Here is a 14,575-nt window from a genome sequence, read left to right as displayed (position 1 = left end):
ATTAACCATCACAACATTAAAATACTGATGTTTCACAAGCTTTCAAGAGAAGAAAACATGATCTTTTGTAAATTGGTGATACTCTTATTTACTAGTGATTTGTTGTTTTAGAAGACAACAAGACAAAGTTAGAATTAGGACACATTTACCAGTACAGAGAGGTTACTTAAAGCACCTTCTGAACATCGTATTAAAAACAACAGCCGAAGTTTCATACAAACAAACATCTACATGGGATGTGCCTCTGGTCTCGAACATTGTCCAGTCATGCAAGAGAAGCAACCAACCAGCCTGACTGACCTAAAGCTATAATCAGACGGAGAAAACTGCGTAGACAAACTTGGTGAAGAACTGGCACTCCTTCGCTGGTAGTACATATAGCAGGCAGAGCTTGGAGCTGCATATGTTTGTTTCTTAACTGAAGCTTCAAAGAATAGAGAGAGAAAAAAAACAAAGAAAGGGAAAGAGCAACAAACTATCCATCTAGTCACAATCAGCAGCATGAGTTTGTTAAACATCCTAGATGAGGTTACTTTCATATTTGCTTTTAAGGTACAGTAACTGTTTGGCTTTTGTCAGAGTTTTCTTCAAGACTCACCCTTAGGCTTGGGTAAATACAGAAGCACCTGGGCCAGACAGTGGCTCAGGAGTGTAAAGTTCCTAAAGGGGGAACTAGTAAAAGGCCTTCAGGTCACAACATCCTTTGGCCAGAAAAGGTACTTTTCAGCCAAACAGGAAGATCGGTGGATATCCTCTGAATTGTACGGCAGGATTCACTGCAACTCACAAGCCAAGACAAGCCAAAATTACCTAGTAATATGTTTATAATACACATACTATGCAACAAAATGAAATGCTTAAATTAGCATACATTTCCTTAACCTGTTGCTTAGTGTCTCTTGGTAACTACATCAATTGCGGATCAATGAAAAAACACATACCACATCACAGTAAATTTACTGAATTATATGAACATTTAAATATTTTATTATGCATTTGTAAGTATGTAATGTGAAGATGCAGAAAACCACAAATGTATTTATCCTGTAACACAGCACCGGAACAACAGAAATGCAGTCATCTGGCGTAGGTACATATTGTTTTACTCAATCTATCAGGTAATGTTCCCTTACCACCTGTCTAGGGTCCTCAAGTAGACTTTTTAGTGAGGTCATGATTAAGACAATGACTAGCCAAAAAGACTGAAGTTATGAAGCAGACAATCTGTAGTACAAAAGGCTTTGCTTAAAATGACCCCTTACTTTTTCGCTGACCTTTTACCTTGAATCGGAAACGAAATACATACATTCTACTTAGAAAGTATATAATTCAAATCTTAGTTCTCAGATTTTTTACGTACATGGCTTTTTAGCCATTAACTGTGTTCTAATCATAACTGGATTGCTTTGATTAGTTTCCAGTGAACAGTTCTCATACAGGAAAATCTCATACCACCCCCCAGCACCTTCAATCTCTCCCTTTCCCAAAGTTCTCTCATTTTAGTTCCAACAATAAGTGCCTAAACCCAGGATCTGTGTTTTCAGAAGCTATATTAGAAACCTCCCTGTCCCTGTAATAAATATCTCACAAATAACTGCATGATGAAAAGCTCTTAAAACAAAAAACACAGAAGTAAACAGTAGTACACAGAAGTAAAAAAATTATAAATAAATAAATAGAGTGCAGTATCCCCTAAGAATATCACCTCAAGTGAAAAAAGCTGCTCCACAAGTGGCTGCTTCTACATACACTATTTCCTTTTTTTTTTTACTACAAAAGTTCAACTGCAAGTTGCAGCACTTCTTGTCTCCTTTCATATCTCACTTAAAAGCCTTGCAGGCTAAAACAACCACCTGTGAAACCTTTGATATGAAAAATATGCAAAACATAGGATTAGTTTTGGTCCAATTTCAGTAATCTAAAATTAAGTATCTAGTCTAAGATAGCTATACCAGAGTCCAGTGCCTCCCTGGACAAATAACATAGGGCCCACATTAAGACAGGATGATTTCTTCCCACTTCTGAGATAAAATACAATAAACAGCAGTACTAGCCTGCAATACTAAAAAAAAGGGGGAAATATACACTGTCCATTGTTATCATATATTATTTTAAACAAAACTGAAAAATTAAAGTTGTATGACTACCAAAAATAAATTTGAACTGCCCTGAAGTGGAAGTTAGGCAATGTGTCTTTTACACCTAAAAAAATTAAAGAGGGAAGACAGCAGAAGAAAAGATGGTATTTTAAAAACATGTTTAAAAGTTTGTGGAACTGACGAAATAGTTGCATCATACTGGTAATTATTTTTTGTTTCAATGTTACTTACACAAATAACAATAGAATTATTATCTTATAATGCCCTATTATCTAATAATTATTCCAAGATGTTTATCTGACAAAGAACAATATCGGCTCATACTGAATGTTGTGAATCAATGGTTCTACTTTTAAACATGTGTTTTATTTCTGTACTCCATTACAAGTGACACTTCTGCCTTAGGAGAAGTAGTACATCCACAATCAAATTACTAAAAAAGAAACACACACACACAAAAAAACCCAGAACAAAAAAAAAATTCTGCATGTTCCTAAACCTGAAGGAATCCTTCAGCATCATAACCTGTTTCACAGTGCCTCTTTTATCAATTAACATTAGGTCTCTTCTTAGAAAAGGAAGCAGACAGTACTCAAGCGTCCATTTTTTTTCTTCCTCCTCTACTTTATTTACTTTACTCCCTGACTGCACTTCTTGGGATGACCTGATGAAGAAACCACGTAAAAGCATTGAGAAATACAATTATTTGCTCTGCAATGATAAATTACAAAGAGAGAGGGGTATACATAGCCCAAGGCTAAAAAAAACCACAAAAATCCCACCCCAAAAACAAACAACAAAACCCCCAACCAAACCAAGAGACATCATCCCAAAAAACACCAGTTGTCCTTAAGCCTTGCCTGCACCACCCCACTTCTACAAATTGAATAAGACAAACTTTTGCTGTCCTAGTCGTCTGAAAGTATCTTCCCTCTACTGCTATTTATAAAGCCCCTCAAAATCATGAAAATTGAATTATAGACACACCAGTTATCTACTTTAAGACTGTTCATGAATGGCTGCTATTAATTTTATTTTTTAAAAACACTGAAACAGAAATTCACTGTAAAGAAAGTGCATATGCAGCCATTACAGAAAGACAAGAAAAGAGCATGTCAAATACTTCAGACTTATCAGCCTTGCTAATAACCTTTACCAGTAAATACCCTGTGGTCAACCTGCATTGCTAAGATGACATAAATTTAGAATCCAAAATCAGAGCTAAAAAAATACCGAGTTCTTTGTCCTAAAGTATATTAAAAAAAAATACTATATACATTAGGTTTGCAGTCTAAAGAGTAGAAAGTGACCCAGGTGGAAGAATTTACTTTTCTCAAAACGGAACAGAAACTTGCAAGGAGTTCCACAAAGCTCTTAAAAAGGCAAAAAAAAAAATCTGTACAGCTCAAAGGGTTGACTATACTGTACATGAGAAGAGCACGTAGCTCCTACAACAGAAATTAAAGTATTTTTGCTTTCTTGCAGGGTCCTTGAAAGACTGTCCTCTGTCTGGGTGCTGCTACTTGCTTTCTAATGACACATTTGCAAGGCTTGGACAAGTAATCTCACACAGCCCCCACTGGAACATGAGGGCACATGGTAGTTAAATTACTACTTATTAGATAAAGAGACCAGGTGCATGATACACTGTAAGCATGCTGGAAGAAAACGTTTATACAGTATACTTAAAGCTCAGATATCCAAACAAATCAATTCAGCGTAACAAGTTACAGCAGGTTACCTGATCTGCTGTAACCGTCCATGTGCACACACACATCCGTAGTTACCCGGGTTACCTTATCAACAGGGAACGAGGACTTTGTCACAAGCCGCTAACACGTACAAGGGCAGCATTAACTACTCGGCAACTTAGGACTTAGAGATGCTGTCTGATCGTGTCTGCATAATTAAATATCCCATAACACACCAAAACACAGTTATCTTAACCCCCACCTGCAGTTACAGTTTTTCTAGGGGGTAGGTGAGGGGAAAGGAAGGATGAATCTCACTACGAAAAACGTCTCAGGTTTGTATTAATCTGCTTTTCAAGGCTGCAAAACCTTGCAGCTTTGCACATAACATCTCAGAGAATCCTCAGTGAAAGGGTTCATCTCACTCTCTTGCTAATGTTTCCTAAAAGCCTCTTAAAAACATAACAACAACTACCCTAAGAGAATGCTGCAGGACTTCCAACACATTGAGCTCCCGTAACAGCCAAACCATCCATTACATTCCAGCTTCCTTCTCATAAGTTTTTTTTCCTCTAGGACAGGATAACATGTTGAACTTGCCAAGTGAGTAGGAAAACCTACAAACACTGAACTCTCTTGTGAAAACAAAGACCAACCAAAGAAAGGGGCAAGTGATGGGCTTCTCACTCGTTCCTCCTCTATTCCCATTTCATCAGTTTCTGTAAATGCACAGAGCACCTCCTCTCCTCTCCCCTCCCCTCCCGCTATGCAAGCACTGTCTAGCAGCCTCTGCTAGTGTGGAAAACAAGAAACAAGCCATGGACTCAATTCAGATCTTCCGCTTGGCATTTCCACCCTCAAGCTTCTCAAAAAGCCCAGCCACTAGGAGCAAGGGTAAAAATTGATAATTAAAAAATATGCATGAACTCCCTTTCTCTGTTTGTCACAAACATGCAGATTTTCATGTCTGTATGGTATGAACATTGCAATTTCGCTATACAGCAGGCTGAGGACAGTTCTGCAGTTCAGACACTCAATACTATAATATTTTTTTCCTTAAAAATATCTTACACAGTAATTTTGAAGGGCCTTGAAAGGAACTGGAAGCTAATAGGACAGGCAGCACTGTTTCATAACAGCTTGCAAAAAATTCAGTCTATTTTTAGATATGTGAAAAGAATGTGGCTATTTTAAAAAAAAATCTCAGATAATAAAGTTGTTTTCATTTATAATTGACCTCAGAAATTGTGCAGCTGATGTGTCAAATCAATCTCCAGGGGAACAGTACCATATATTTAAGTCCTTTAAAGAAATCTAACTGCATATGCAACATTCACATTTTAATCTTTATTGCAAGATAACACATCGGGCTGTTATAAAACTTCACTTTTTAATGAATGGCATTTAAATGCATCTCAGACAAATGCATCCTTCTCTGGTTATGTGTTATAATCCTTTACAGGGATGTATTCATCTAGGACTACCATTAGTTCAACTATGAGTATGTTTTGCTCAAAAACAGACTGATCAGTTTTTGGGTGCTGCATAAAATTAATAGATAAAATAAATATCTATATTATATAACAAACTCCCCCATAGCAATGCCAACAAAAGCCTTTCCGAAAATCAAGTTAACACCTATTTCCTTAACTATTTTCACCCCATCACCCCCTCTGTTATCACCACCATTTTATTAGTCTTTTATTTAAAAATTATAGGCTTTAGGGTGGGATAGAGGTAAATGAAAAAATATATTAACATTTTCTTTCATTATTCATAATTTTGAATAAATAAATAAATAAAATATCTCTCAAAGCTCTTCTTATCTCTCTCCATTTTGGAAAGGTGACTTAACAACCCATTCCCCCCCACCATTTTCTGTATCTCTCATTGCTGATATTTTGTTATATTACAGCTGGTGAAAGGCAATGCAGTTTGTTTCTACAGATCTTACACAAATATACTTATAAATCAAATTAAACTGCTCATTTTGTTTTTTTTTTTAAACCATGCATGCCACAGAGAGCACTCGTTCATTTTGAAAGACATCTTTTAGACTGTTACCTTACGATAGCTCAGTCCATTATGTCTTTCTACACTGAGCCATTCAATAAGACATTCTTTAGATAACAATTTCAGCTGAACAGTTTTAAATTAACTTCAAAGGTTTAAAATTAATATTTTTTTGCCAATGTCCAGTATTAAAATAGCAAAACAGAACATTCGGATGGTCTTTGCACACAGCTGAAATGATTATTGTAAATAATTTGAAAAAAATTACATTGCTCTGGATTTAGGCAATTCTGAAAATAAAATCTCTCTTAAAATTCAGTCGCAAGCAGAAGAGAAGTGAGCAGGGTTGGATCATTTAAGAATCAACAAAATCACTAGGAGGTTATTTCACATCAGAAAACTTAATGCGCATTTAGTACCTCGAAATATTTCTTTAAAACGAAACAGCTACTTGAAATTGCAATAATCTGATTGACAGATAAAATAATTGCTTTAAAAACACTTCTGAGTCATTTTGTCCTTACCTGCAGGCATGAACCATTACTGCATGCAAGGACTGCTCCATTTCCTAGCACAGACTTGAACAAGGATCACGTCTATCTTACAGAATGTGACTAATTGGGGGATTTGCGATTCCTGAGCTACTTTGCAAAGGACACTCCCTTTTCCACATAACAGAACATGAAACGCTTAACCAAGTTATATTTCCTACGCATCTAAATTGAAAGGAACCCTTTGCAACCGTGGAACGATTTCCTGCAACACAACAAAAACGCGAGGTCTTGAAAAACGAAATTAGAAATCGAGATGCTGTTTGCATGACAGTGAAAAGGAGCAAGGTCTGCAACACCAGCACGCACAAACCAGCAGCCTGCCGTAGTATGATTTGCATGCTGCAGCCCTGTAGGCTTCATTAAAAAAAAAATAAAATAAAAAAATCAATAAATCTCTGCAAAAACGCACGAAGCTTAACCAAAACGAGAGGCTCAACAGACACGGTACAATAACCAGCATGCAATACGTAAACAATAGCAGCAAACTTGACAAGGAAAAGGAAAAAAAAGCCCTGCGCGGCTGCTTGGCAATGCTACACCATGAATCGTTCATGCAAGAGATGCAGCCGTACCTTTCTGAAGAGGACGACTTCTCAGAGTTAACTGACATCAGCAGCTCAATCTTCTGCTTGATTTCTGGAAAAATCAGAAAATATTCACAACCGAGACCGACCGCCCTCGCTTTCCAGAGTCCTGTTAGCCGGAGACCCTCCGCCGCGGAGCCCTTTTGTTCGGCGGGAGGCCGCAGGAGCCGCGGAGCCTGTGCGAGGGCCGGCCCAGCCGCGCTCTGAGGGGACGGGGCGGGAGGCGCCGGGCCGCCCCGAGCGCACGTGACTGGGCACGGCGGCGGGCGGAACCATTCCGCCGCCCGGGAAGGGGGGGGGGGGGGGCGCCGCTCCTCCGCCGGAGCCCGCACGGTTACCGGGCCCGCCAGCCCGCCGCCGCTGCCGGCGGGTGCGCCGGGGGGGTTTCCGAGGGGGGACATCCGAAACGGGGCGTTTATGGCACAGATTACCTTCCCGGTTAGTTATCTAAGCCGCACTGGGCACCCTCGGAAGCCTTCAGATCAAAAGCCCTGAAAAATATGGCTCTTTGAATCATTTTTGTCACAAAGAATGAAGTATTAAATCACTACTTTCATACATGGGTTAGAAATCAGGCATGGAAAACGCTACGCATACCTGGACTTTATTTTTTAGCACCCTGCCTCCAATTTCCTCCAAATAAACTTTGAAAAGTGATGTTTAATTTTCCCCTATTTTTTACATACATATTAATTACCAGTCCGGCACTTGTAACGACCAAGCGGAAGCACCCACCAGCCCAACCTGGGCTGACACCTCGTTGCGGCCACGTGCCTGGCAGCGCACCGCAGCACGGCCGGACGGACAAACAGCGGCAAAGGGGAGATGAGCCCTTGTGCCACCTGCCACAGGTATCACGAGCTCCTGTCAACGCAGAACAGAGAGACTGCCGAAAAAAATGAATGCACCGGGAGCTCTGGAGTCAACGGGTTCATGATGCAAAAATGCCAAAGAATAATGTCACGAATGTGAGCATCATTTTAAGATTCTACCCCCGCCGGAGACCGTAGTGCCACCTATGGAAACACTGGTGAGACCCCTGCAACACTAAGACTATGTCCACTTGTTTACAACCGAAGTAAACTTCAACTATTTGGGATTAACCATTCTACAACAGGAGAGCTTCCACCTGACTTTTTCTCCTTTCTTTACACATATTTCAGATACAAAGCCTCAGAAATTTCTGAAAACAGAAGAAAGAAGAGAAACTAGGGTTCTTTTCACTTCAGTTAAAAATTGTTATTATTACTTGAGTGAGTTTATTACCCTTGTGCTCTGGTGGAAGGGTTGCAAGCAATCATCACCTGGTTAAGCATGTGCCACTTGTCCTCCCCAAAACATACAGACCAGAGAAGCCTCCAAGAAGAATCTCAGTTCTCACATCCAAAATAGATGCTTCTCAGAGTTTTCAAGACATGTCTTTGAGACATCTGTATGTCCACAACTGGCTACACTACGTGACTGCAAGGACATTGCAAAACTTCCTTACTACTGCCCACCCCAGGCAGCAGGTGCTCCTCCAGTCACAGCTACCAGGAGACTTCTCTCCCCACCCAGGCTCGTGTCCCAGCATAGGCAGAAGTTCAGCTGCCCCAGGAACATCCAGGCTGCTGGCTGCAAAACCTCCCAGGTTCTGGGCAGCTCCAGTGCTGGAGAATAAGCTTGCTGATCTAGTCTCTTGGACCTCATTAGCAAAAGTCCATAGTAGTTCTTGTTTAGGCCATGCACATCTTTCCCTCTGTGCCTCAATTCTCCAGCTATTCAGAGGGGATGACAGCATCAGCTAAACTCCGTGGAGTACTGGTTTTTTTTCAGCTAAAAACCAACCCAACAACCTATGACAAAACACCAGTGAGCATACCCAAACACCAAATTATCTAATTTTTCACTCAGTGCAGTCTTGAAAATGGCTATTAAGACTTAGAAAAACGGCTATTATGTAGCCATTATATTATATATCTTTATTAATAATATAGCCATTATATTGTATCTATAGATAGAGTACAACTCAGAAGTGCATAGTGGCCAAGAACTGAAAACACTGAATATCCACCCGATCACTGAAAGACCCACTCATGTTACAGTAAAACAAATTCTGACACGTCAGTAAGAACTATGCTGTACAGCATCAAGGCTCCACAAACAGCTTTAATACCTCTTCATTTTCAACCGTACAATCACACTGTTATTTTAGAACAGATTTTTAGTTCCACATATGACATTGGTGTTGATCACACAAGTTATGCAATGCACTGGATATACTGTTACTTATTTTAAAGATTGTTTTAAACAAATGAAAGAAGGCTAACCCTGTAATATTAGGGTTATCATAACACAGTATTTTCTAACACATTTATGTTTAAACTGAATGAAGGCAGTGCAAAGATCAAACAGACCAAAGAACAGTGGCATGTTATGATCAAAAACACCTACTGCAGAACTCCAGCAAGTACTCAGAACACCGCAAAAATATTCCTCTGAAGGAGACTGCCTTTAAGAAAATTCAGAAGAAATATACTTTGGCAAGTCTCTGAATATAGACAATTTCATGTTACACAGGTTGAAAGAAAGTATATGTACTACTTTTTCTTAAGGACCAGCACACCTGCAATTCCTTATGGATTCTCTCTTCATACTCTGACCTGATATGGTTCAACAGGATACTTCGTTACACACTGTGATAACATATTTGCTTTGTCAATACAAAAAGCTGCACTACAGAAATCTTTGTGGGATGGAGGAGACTGAAAGTTTGGACAGCTTTGTGGAGAAAGTTTACCCCTTTAGTACTCTACCTTTTTTTTTTTCCTCCTCCCTTCTGTCTGAAGGAATATTAGAAGGCAGCTCTCTCATTTTCTCACCCTCACTTTTGGACAGAGATAGAACTGACAATTTGAAGGTGCAAACTAACGTGCATTTCCCTTACCACACATCCTTGACACTGGGTGACTAAATACATTCCTCAATCTCATAATCCAACAATTTTTTTTAATTCCTTTCGAAAATGTTTAACCCTGTTAAAACTTAAAATGGACAATACAAACAGATTAACAAGGCAGGATTTCAGGGCAAAACAAAATCCAGAGAGCTTGGAATAAAGTGTTCGACCATCTATTCCATAAACAAGCCTACAAGACAAGCTTTTCAATAGATGCCTAGAGATTGTTACACTTACACTTTATTGCTAACAACACACTACAAGATGTTAAAAATAAAATCCAAGATATAAGTTACTTCACTGCAAACTTGAAGTCCCTGGATGCTCTAAGAGTGCACAAAGACCCTTCTTTCTGATGGTATTCCAGCACATAATTTAGTTTCACTTATGCAGTGACAACAAAGATTTATTTAAAATAGTGATAAGAATTTAAATAAAATAAGACTTCACAGGAAAAAAAAATCTAGCATCATCAATGAGTGTTCCATTCCATGAGTTCCATTCCAACTTCCAACACAAGGTTTGGGGTTTTTTCTTTCTTTCCCCTCTCTGCTCCTCGCCTGTCAATTTGGAATCTTATCTTATTTGGAATTTACCTACATTTTGTCTCTGCTATCTGAGATTTTTGCAAGTGGAGCCATTTCTTTCATTTTTTAAAAGTAAATCTGTACCTTTACACACCTATACTGCACCCCCAAGGTCAGGCTGATACCACCATTATCACTCCTGATACAAAACTGATCATGGAAATAATATCACCAAAACAAGACAGATGAGGTTTACATTAAGTGCCTGTTAGGCCCTAAGAGAAAAATGGCTGCAGAAGCAGCAATATTATCACTTGTTTATTTTGATTATTTATAAATTACATATCCAAAAATCTGGGCTCATTTACAGAGTTTATTAGAACATACAAATTGCATCCCAAGTCCAAATTTATAGAAGAAAAATCCCTCCAAATGGTGGTTAACCTACCACCCACTCAACCAGCCTTTGCAGCCCAGAAGAAAGTAAATTACAGTAATACTTGTTAAGCTCCAAGAAAGAAAAAAGGAAAAAAAAAAAGGAAAGAAAATAAAAAGAAAGTTAAAGAAGTTTTACATGTGAGCAGCTCTTCCTGAAGGCCTCTTGGTTCAAGCCCCTCCAACCTGACACAGAGAACAAACACTTCAACCTCTGTTTGACCTCAAGTGCTGTGGCGCAGAGGTGAATGCTGGGCTATTCACACCCAACGCCTGTTATGGATTCAAAGAACACCACCTTTAGTGGCTTTTATGAGTTAATTAGATAACTGTATTGATCAGTGAACAGATATAGAGCGAACCTCTGCTTAACGAGCAAGCATTTATGATCTCACTAAAGATTTTTTGATTGTCCTAATTTCAGAGACAATAAAAAGATGGCAGTGTAAGTAGAACCACATCCAGAGGAATAGATCATAACATTCTGGCTGAAAAAAATGAAAATCAGTGAAAATTAGTGCCTGCAAATCCCAAAGCAGCAGCTAATAAAATAAATTTCCTGAGCTACAAAATAACAATAAATTCAGGTACAGGTGGCAGTGTCATTGGCACCAACTCCTCGGTCATTCCGTGAACTTTATCAGCCCCCTTTGAGTAATTTTTTGTTGTGTACAGATCAAGTGGCAGACAAATGGCTCTCATCCAAGACCTGAGTGAAGCAGATACACCAAGTCTCTAAAGCCATACTATTCAAGCTGTGATTGAATGAAAAGAAAAAACAAGCTCGGAAAGGCTCTGCACTGCCCAAAATGTCTTCATAATCATCATGATTTTTTTTAAACCAAAGCAAAGCAGAGACTGTGCTGACATTTTTTTTTTTTATAGCCCAGTTGTTTGCCTCCTTTGAGATGTTCATGTGTAGATTGTGGGTTAGATGAGAGAAAAAGACATCAGATAGTTAAAATGGGAAGGATCTCCTTTTAAAGAGAGATTATCTGCTCTGCCAAAAAAAGAGGAGACCAGAGAAGGCTTGGAAAAATGGAGAGAAGAGCCCGACAAAGAGATGCTGGCAGTTTCTAAATTCATAGGAGATGTGTAGGAAAGCATCATGCCAAAGGCTCCAAGAAACCTAAAGTTTCCACAACAAATCTAGACCAAACTACCTCAGAAAGTGTAAGGGAAGAAACTCTCCAGACAAGCCAAAGAAGAGAAATTATTTTATTTCAATATGTGAAAGAAGAAGAAAAAAAAGACTTATATGGGCATTGGGAACCTCTGAAGCATATATATATATATATATATATATAATTTGAAGAAAAAGAACAGGGAGGCAGGTCTAGCCTGGAGTTTTGTTTATTTGTTTTTACCAATATGAAAAAACCCATGAGTTCTCCACAACAGAAGAAAAAAAAACCTCTAGCTGGTGCTTAAGCACAGATGGAAAAGTGCAGACAAGGGTCAGAACACAGCACAAACTGTTCCCTTTGACATATGGGTAGATATCAGAGTTGCCACTATTTCAAAGTCAACTGACAGAAGTCACTGTTTCACTAAAAACTTAATCATGTCTATTGCAAACAGATTATCTCAATGGTCTGCAACGTGTTCATCAGTCAAGATTAAAATATCTTACTGACAGCGCATGTATTAAATTTATCCAGGACAGAGAAGCACTGTTGCAGAGCTCAACTAAAACCTTCCCCCACCCCTACCCCCCCCCCCCCCTTTTTTTTTTCCCCTTTTGGGCACAAGGGAAGAGACAAAGTAGCAGCTAAACATACTACCTTCATTTTCTTACAATGGAAACCCCTGCCATACAAAACACCATACATCCCTTTTAAAATAAATATTATACTAAACAGAGGCAAGAAAAATATACTCAGTTTTTAATTAATAAGTAGGCTCATCCGCATGTTTTGTTAATCTAGCCTGATCATAAACCAGCAGGTTCAGTCCTTCCATTTTCTGTGCAGTGTTTATGTTAGGACACAAGCTAAAGATGCTTTTAGCCTTCCTTACACAAAATCTTTCAGCATCTCCTTCTCCATCAATATCCATCCTAGTCTATTCCCTATTGTCTTTTCCTTCTTTACATCATATTAGTGCTACAGCTGCTTGGATCTTACATTTGGACTATTAAAAATCTCATCATGCTGAAGTTGACTGTATTTCCAGTACTACGGTTAAAATAAACAATCCTGCTTCCCAGATCCTATAAAGACAGGCCTGAAAATATTATGCAAAGCACATTAACCAAAAGACCCATTCTAAGTAAATTCTCAGCCTTGAAACCATGAAATGTATTAGGAACCTTAGTCTTACTAACTTGATTTTATGTGGACAAATCTATGTTTTGAGCTGTGGATAGTTGTTTTACAAGTGACATACTACGGAGTACAAAAGAAGGCAATAAATTAAAGTTCTCCTGATGAGGCAGTGGGTATCACAGAACAAAATTAGGTAGATTTGCACACAACTTGAGAGGTTCACTGCTTGATCTCTTTTAGATAATGTACTTTTAAAATAAGAACCAGTTCTACAGAGTGAACTGCCGGAATCACAGACTCTGGCACCAGGTGTTTCAAAATGGCACAAGCACAGAGCAAGCCTAAATTTGATCCACGTGTGAATGTTAAATGGGGTAGTATGGAAGCACGAAGGGTATAATTACCATAAAATAAATCATTCTTCCTGATGTTACTAAGCTTTTGGGGTGAGGACAAAAAAAAAAAACCCAACAACCAGTGCTTGTGCCCCAACTTAGTATTATTTGCTGTTCAGGTGGAGAAGTTCAGTAGCCCCTCATTAACAGCCAACAAACCTTGGGTGGTGCTCCTCTGTGATGAGGCTTCTTGTCTTCCAACCACTATATATGATCAAGAAGAAATAGAGGGATGGCCTGAACGGTTTTCTCCTACTACAACAGAACAAAACTCAGTATGAAGTAGGCATCTTTCCTCTTTGCATCAAGTGCAACTTCAGGAAGACTGGAAAGATTAGTTCATGTGGGATTTCAAGATTATGTCAGAGTTAACTTAAAAGTTTCAAGAATCCTCAGGAATGTAAAAGGCTGTCAGAAGTGGCAGTGAATGCCATGGGTCAATATTGTCAGCCAGCAGACCTTAAAAAGCTAATACCCAGTTTGTTAATTTCTTAATGGTGCAAAGTCAATGCAGTCTACAGTGAACTTTTGATCTTTTTTTTTAATCTGCTCTTACAGAGAACTCTATTTTGTTTATTACAGATAATTTTCTGCTTGCTTTCTGTGAAGGTTTCTAACTTTGCATACATTTTTCATGTAATAGGAAAGCAACCAAATATTCATGTCAAAGTTTGTGCACATTCATGGACTTGTACTGCAAGATATCAAGAATGGGCAGGTTGAGAAGAACGCAGGGGTTGCCAGGTACCCAATATAGTCTCTAATGTTGCTTGCTTTCACTAGCAGAAACAGCAGTTCTCATATTAGTCCAGTACTGAAAATTAAAATAGTAGCTATATGGACTTCTTCAGGTCTCTTGTCACAGAATCACAGAATGGTAGGGGTTGGAAGGGACCTCTGGAGATCATCTCGTCTAACCCCCCTGCTTGAGCAGGGACACCCAGAGTGGGGGGCACAGGACTCTATCCAGGCAGGTTTTGAGAGTCTCCAGAGGAGACTCCACAACCTCCCTGGGCAGCCTGTTCCACTGCTCTGCCACCCTCACAGGAAAGAAGTTTTTCCCCATACTTAA

At 39.0% G+C, this 14,575-nt stretch overlaps 1 protein-coding gene across 7 annotated transcripts in view; it reads right to left on the bottom strand.

Annotated features, from left to right (window-relative positions):
• Positions 1–14,575, bottom strand: part of SRPK2 (SRSF protein kinase 2) — a 154,817-nt gene that overhangs the window by 91,870 nt on the left and 48,372 nt on the right. For 2 of the 7 annotated variants that reach the window (XM_075081403.1, XM_075081406.1), the window contains exon 1: positions 6,930–7,153. The exons of the other annotated variants lie outside the window; for them this stretch is intronic. In XM_075081403.1, the coding sequence (XP_074937504.1) occupies positions 6,930–6,967 (38 nt within the window). In that variant the 5' untranslated portion in view covers positions 6,968–7,153. Of the gene's footprint in view, positions 1–6,929; positions 7,154–14,575 lie in introns of those variants that run through there. 7 annotated transcript variants of the gene reach the window in all.

This window comes from Phalacrocorax aristotelis, chromosome 1, assembly GCF_949628215.1.
Source record: "Phalacrocorax aristotelis chromosome 1, bGulAri2.1, whole genome shotgun sequence".
Taxonomy (NCBI): Eukaryota; Metazoa; Chordata; class Aves; order Suliformes; family Phalacrocoracidae; genus Phalacrocorax; species Phalacrocorax aristotelis.
This window is presented reverse-complemented; position numbering and strand designations above follow the sequence as displayed.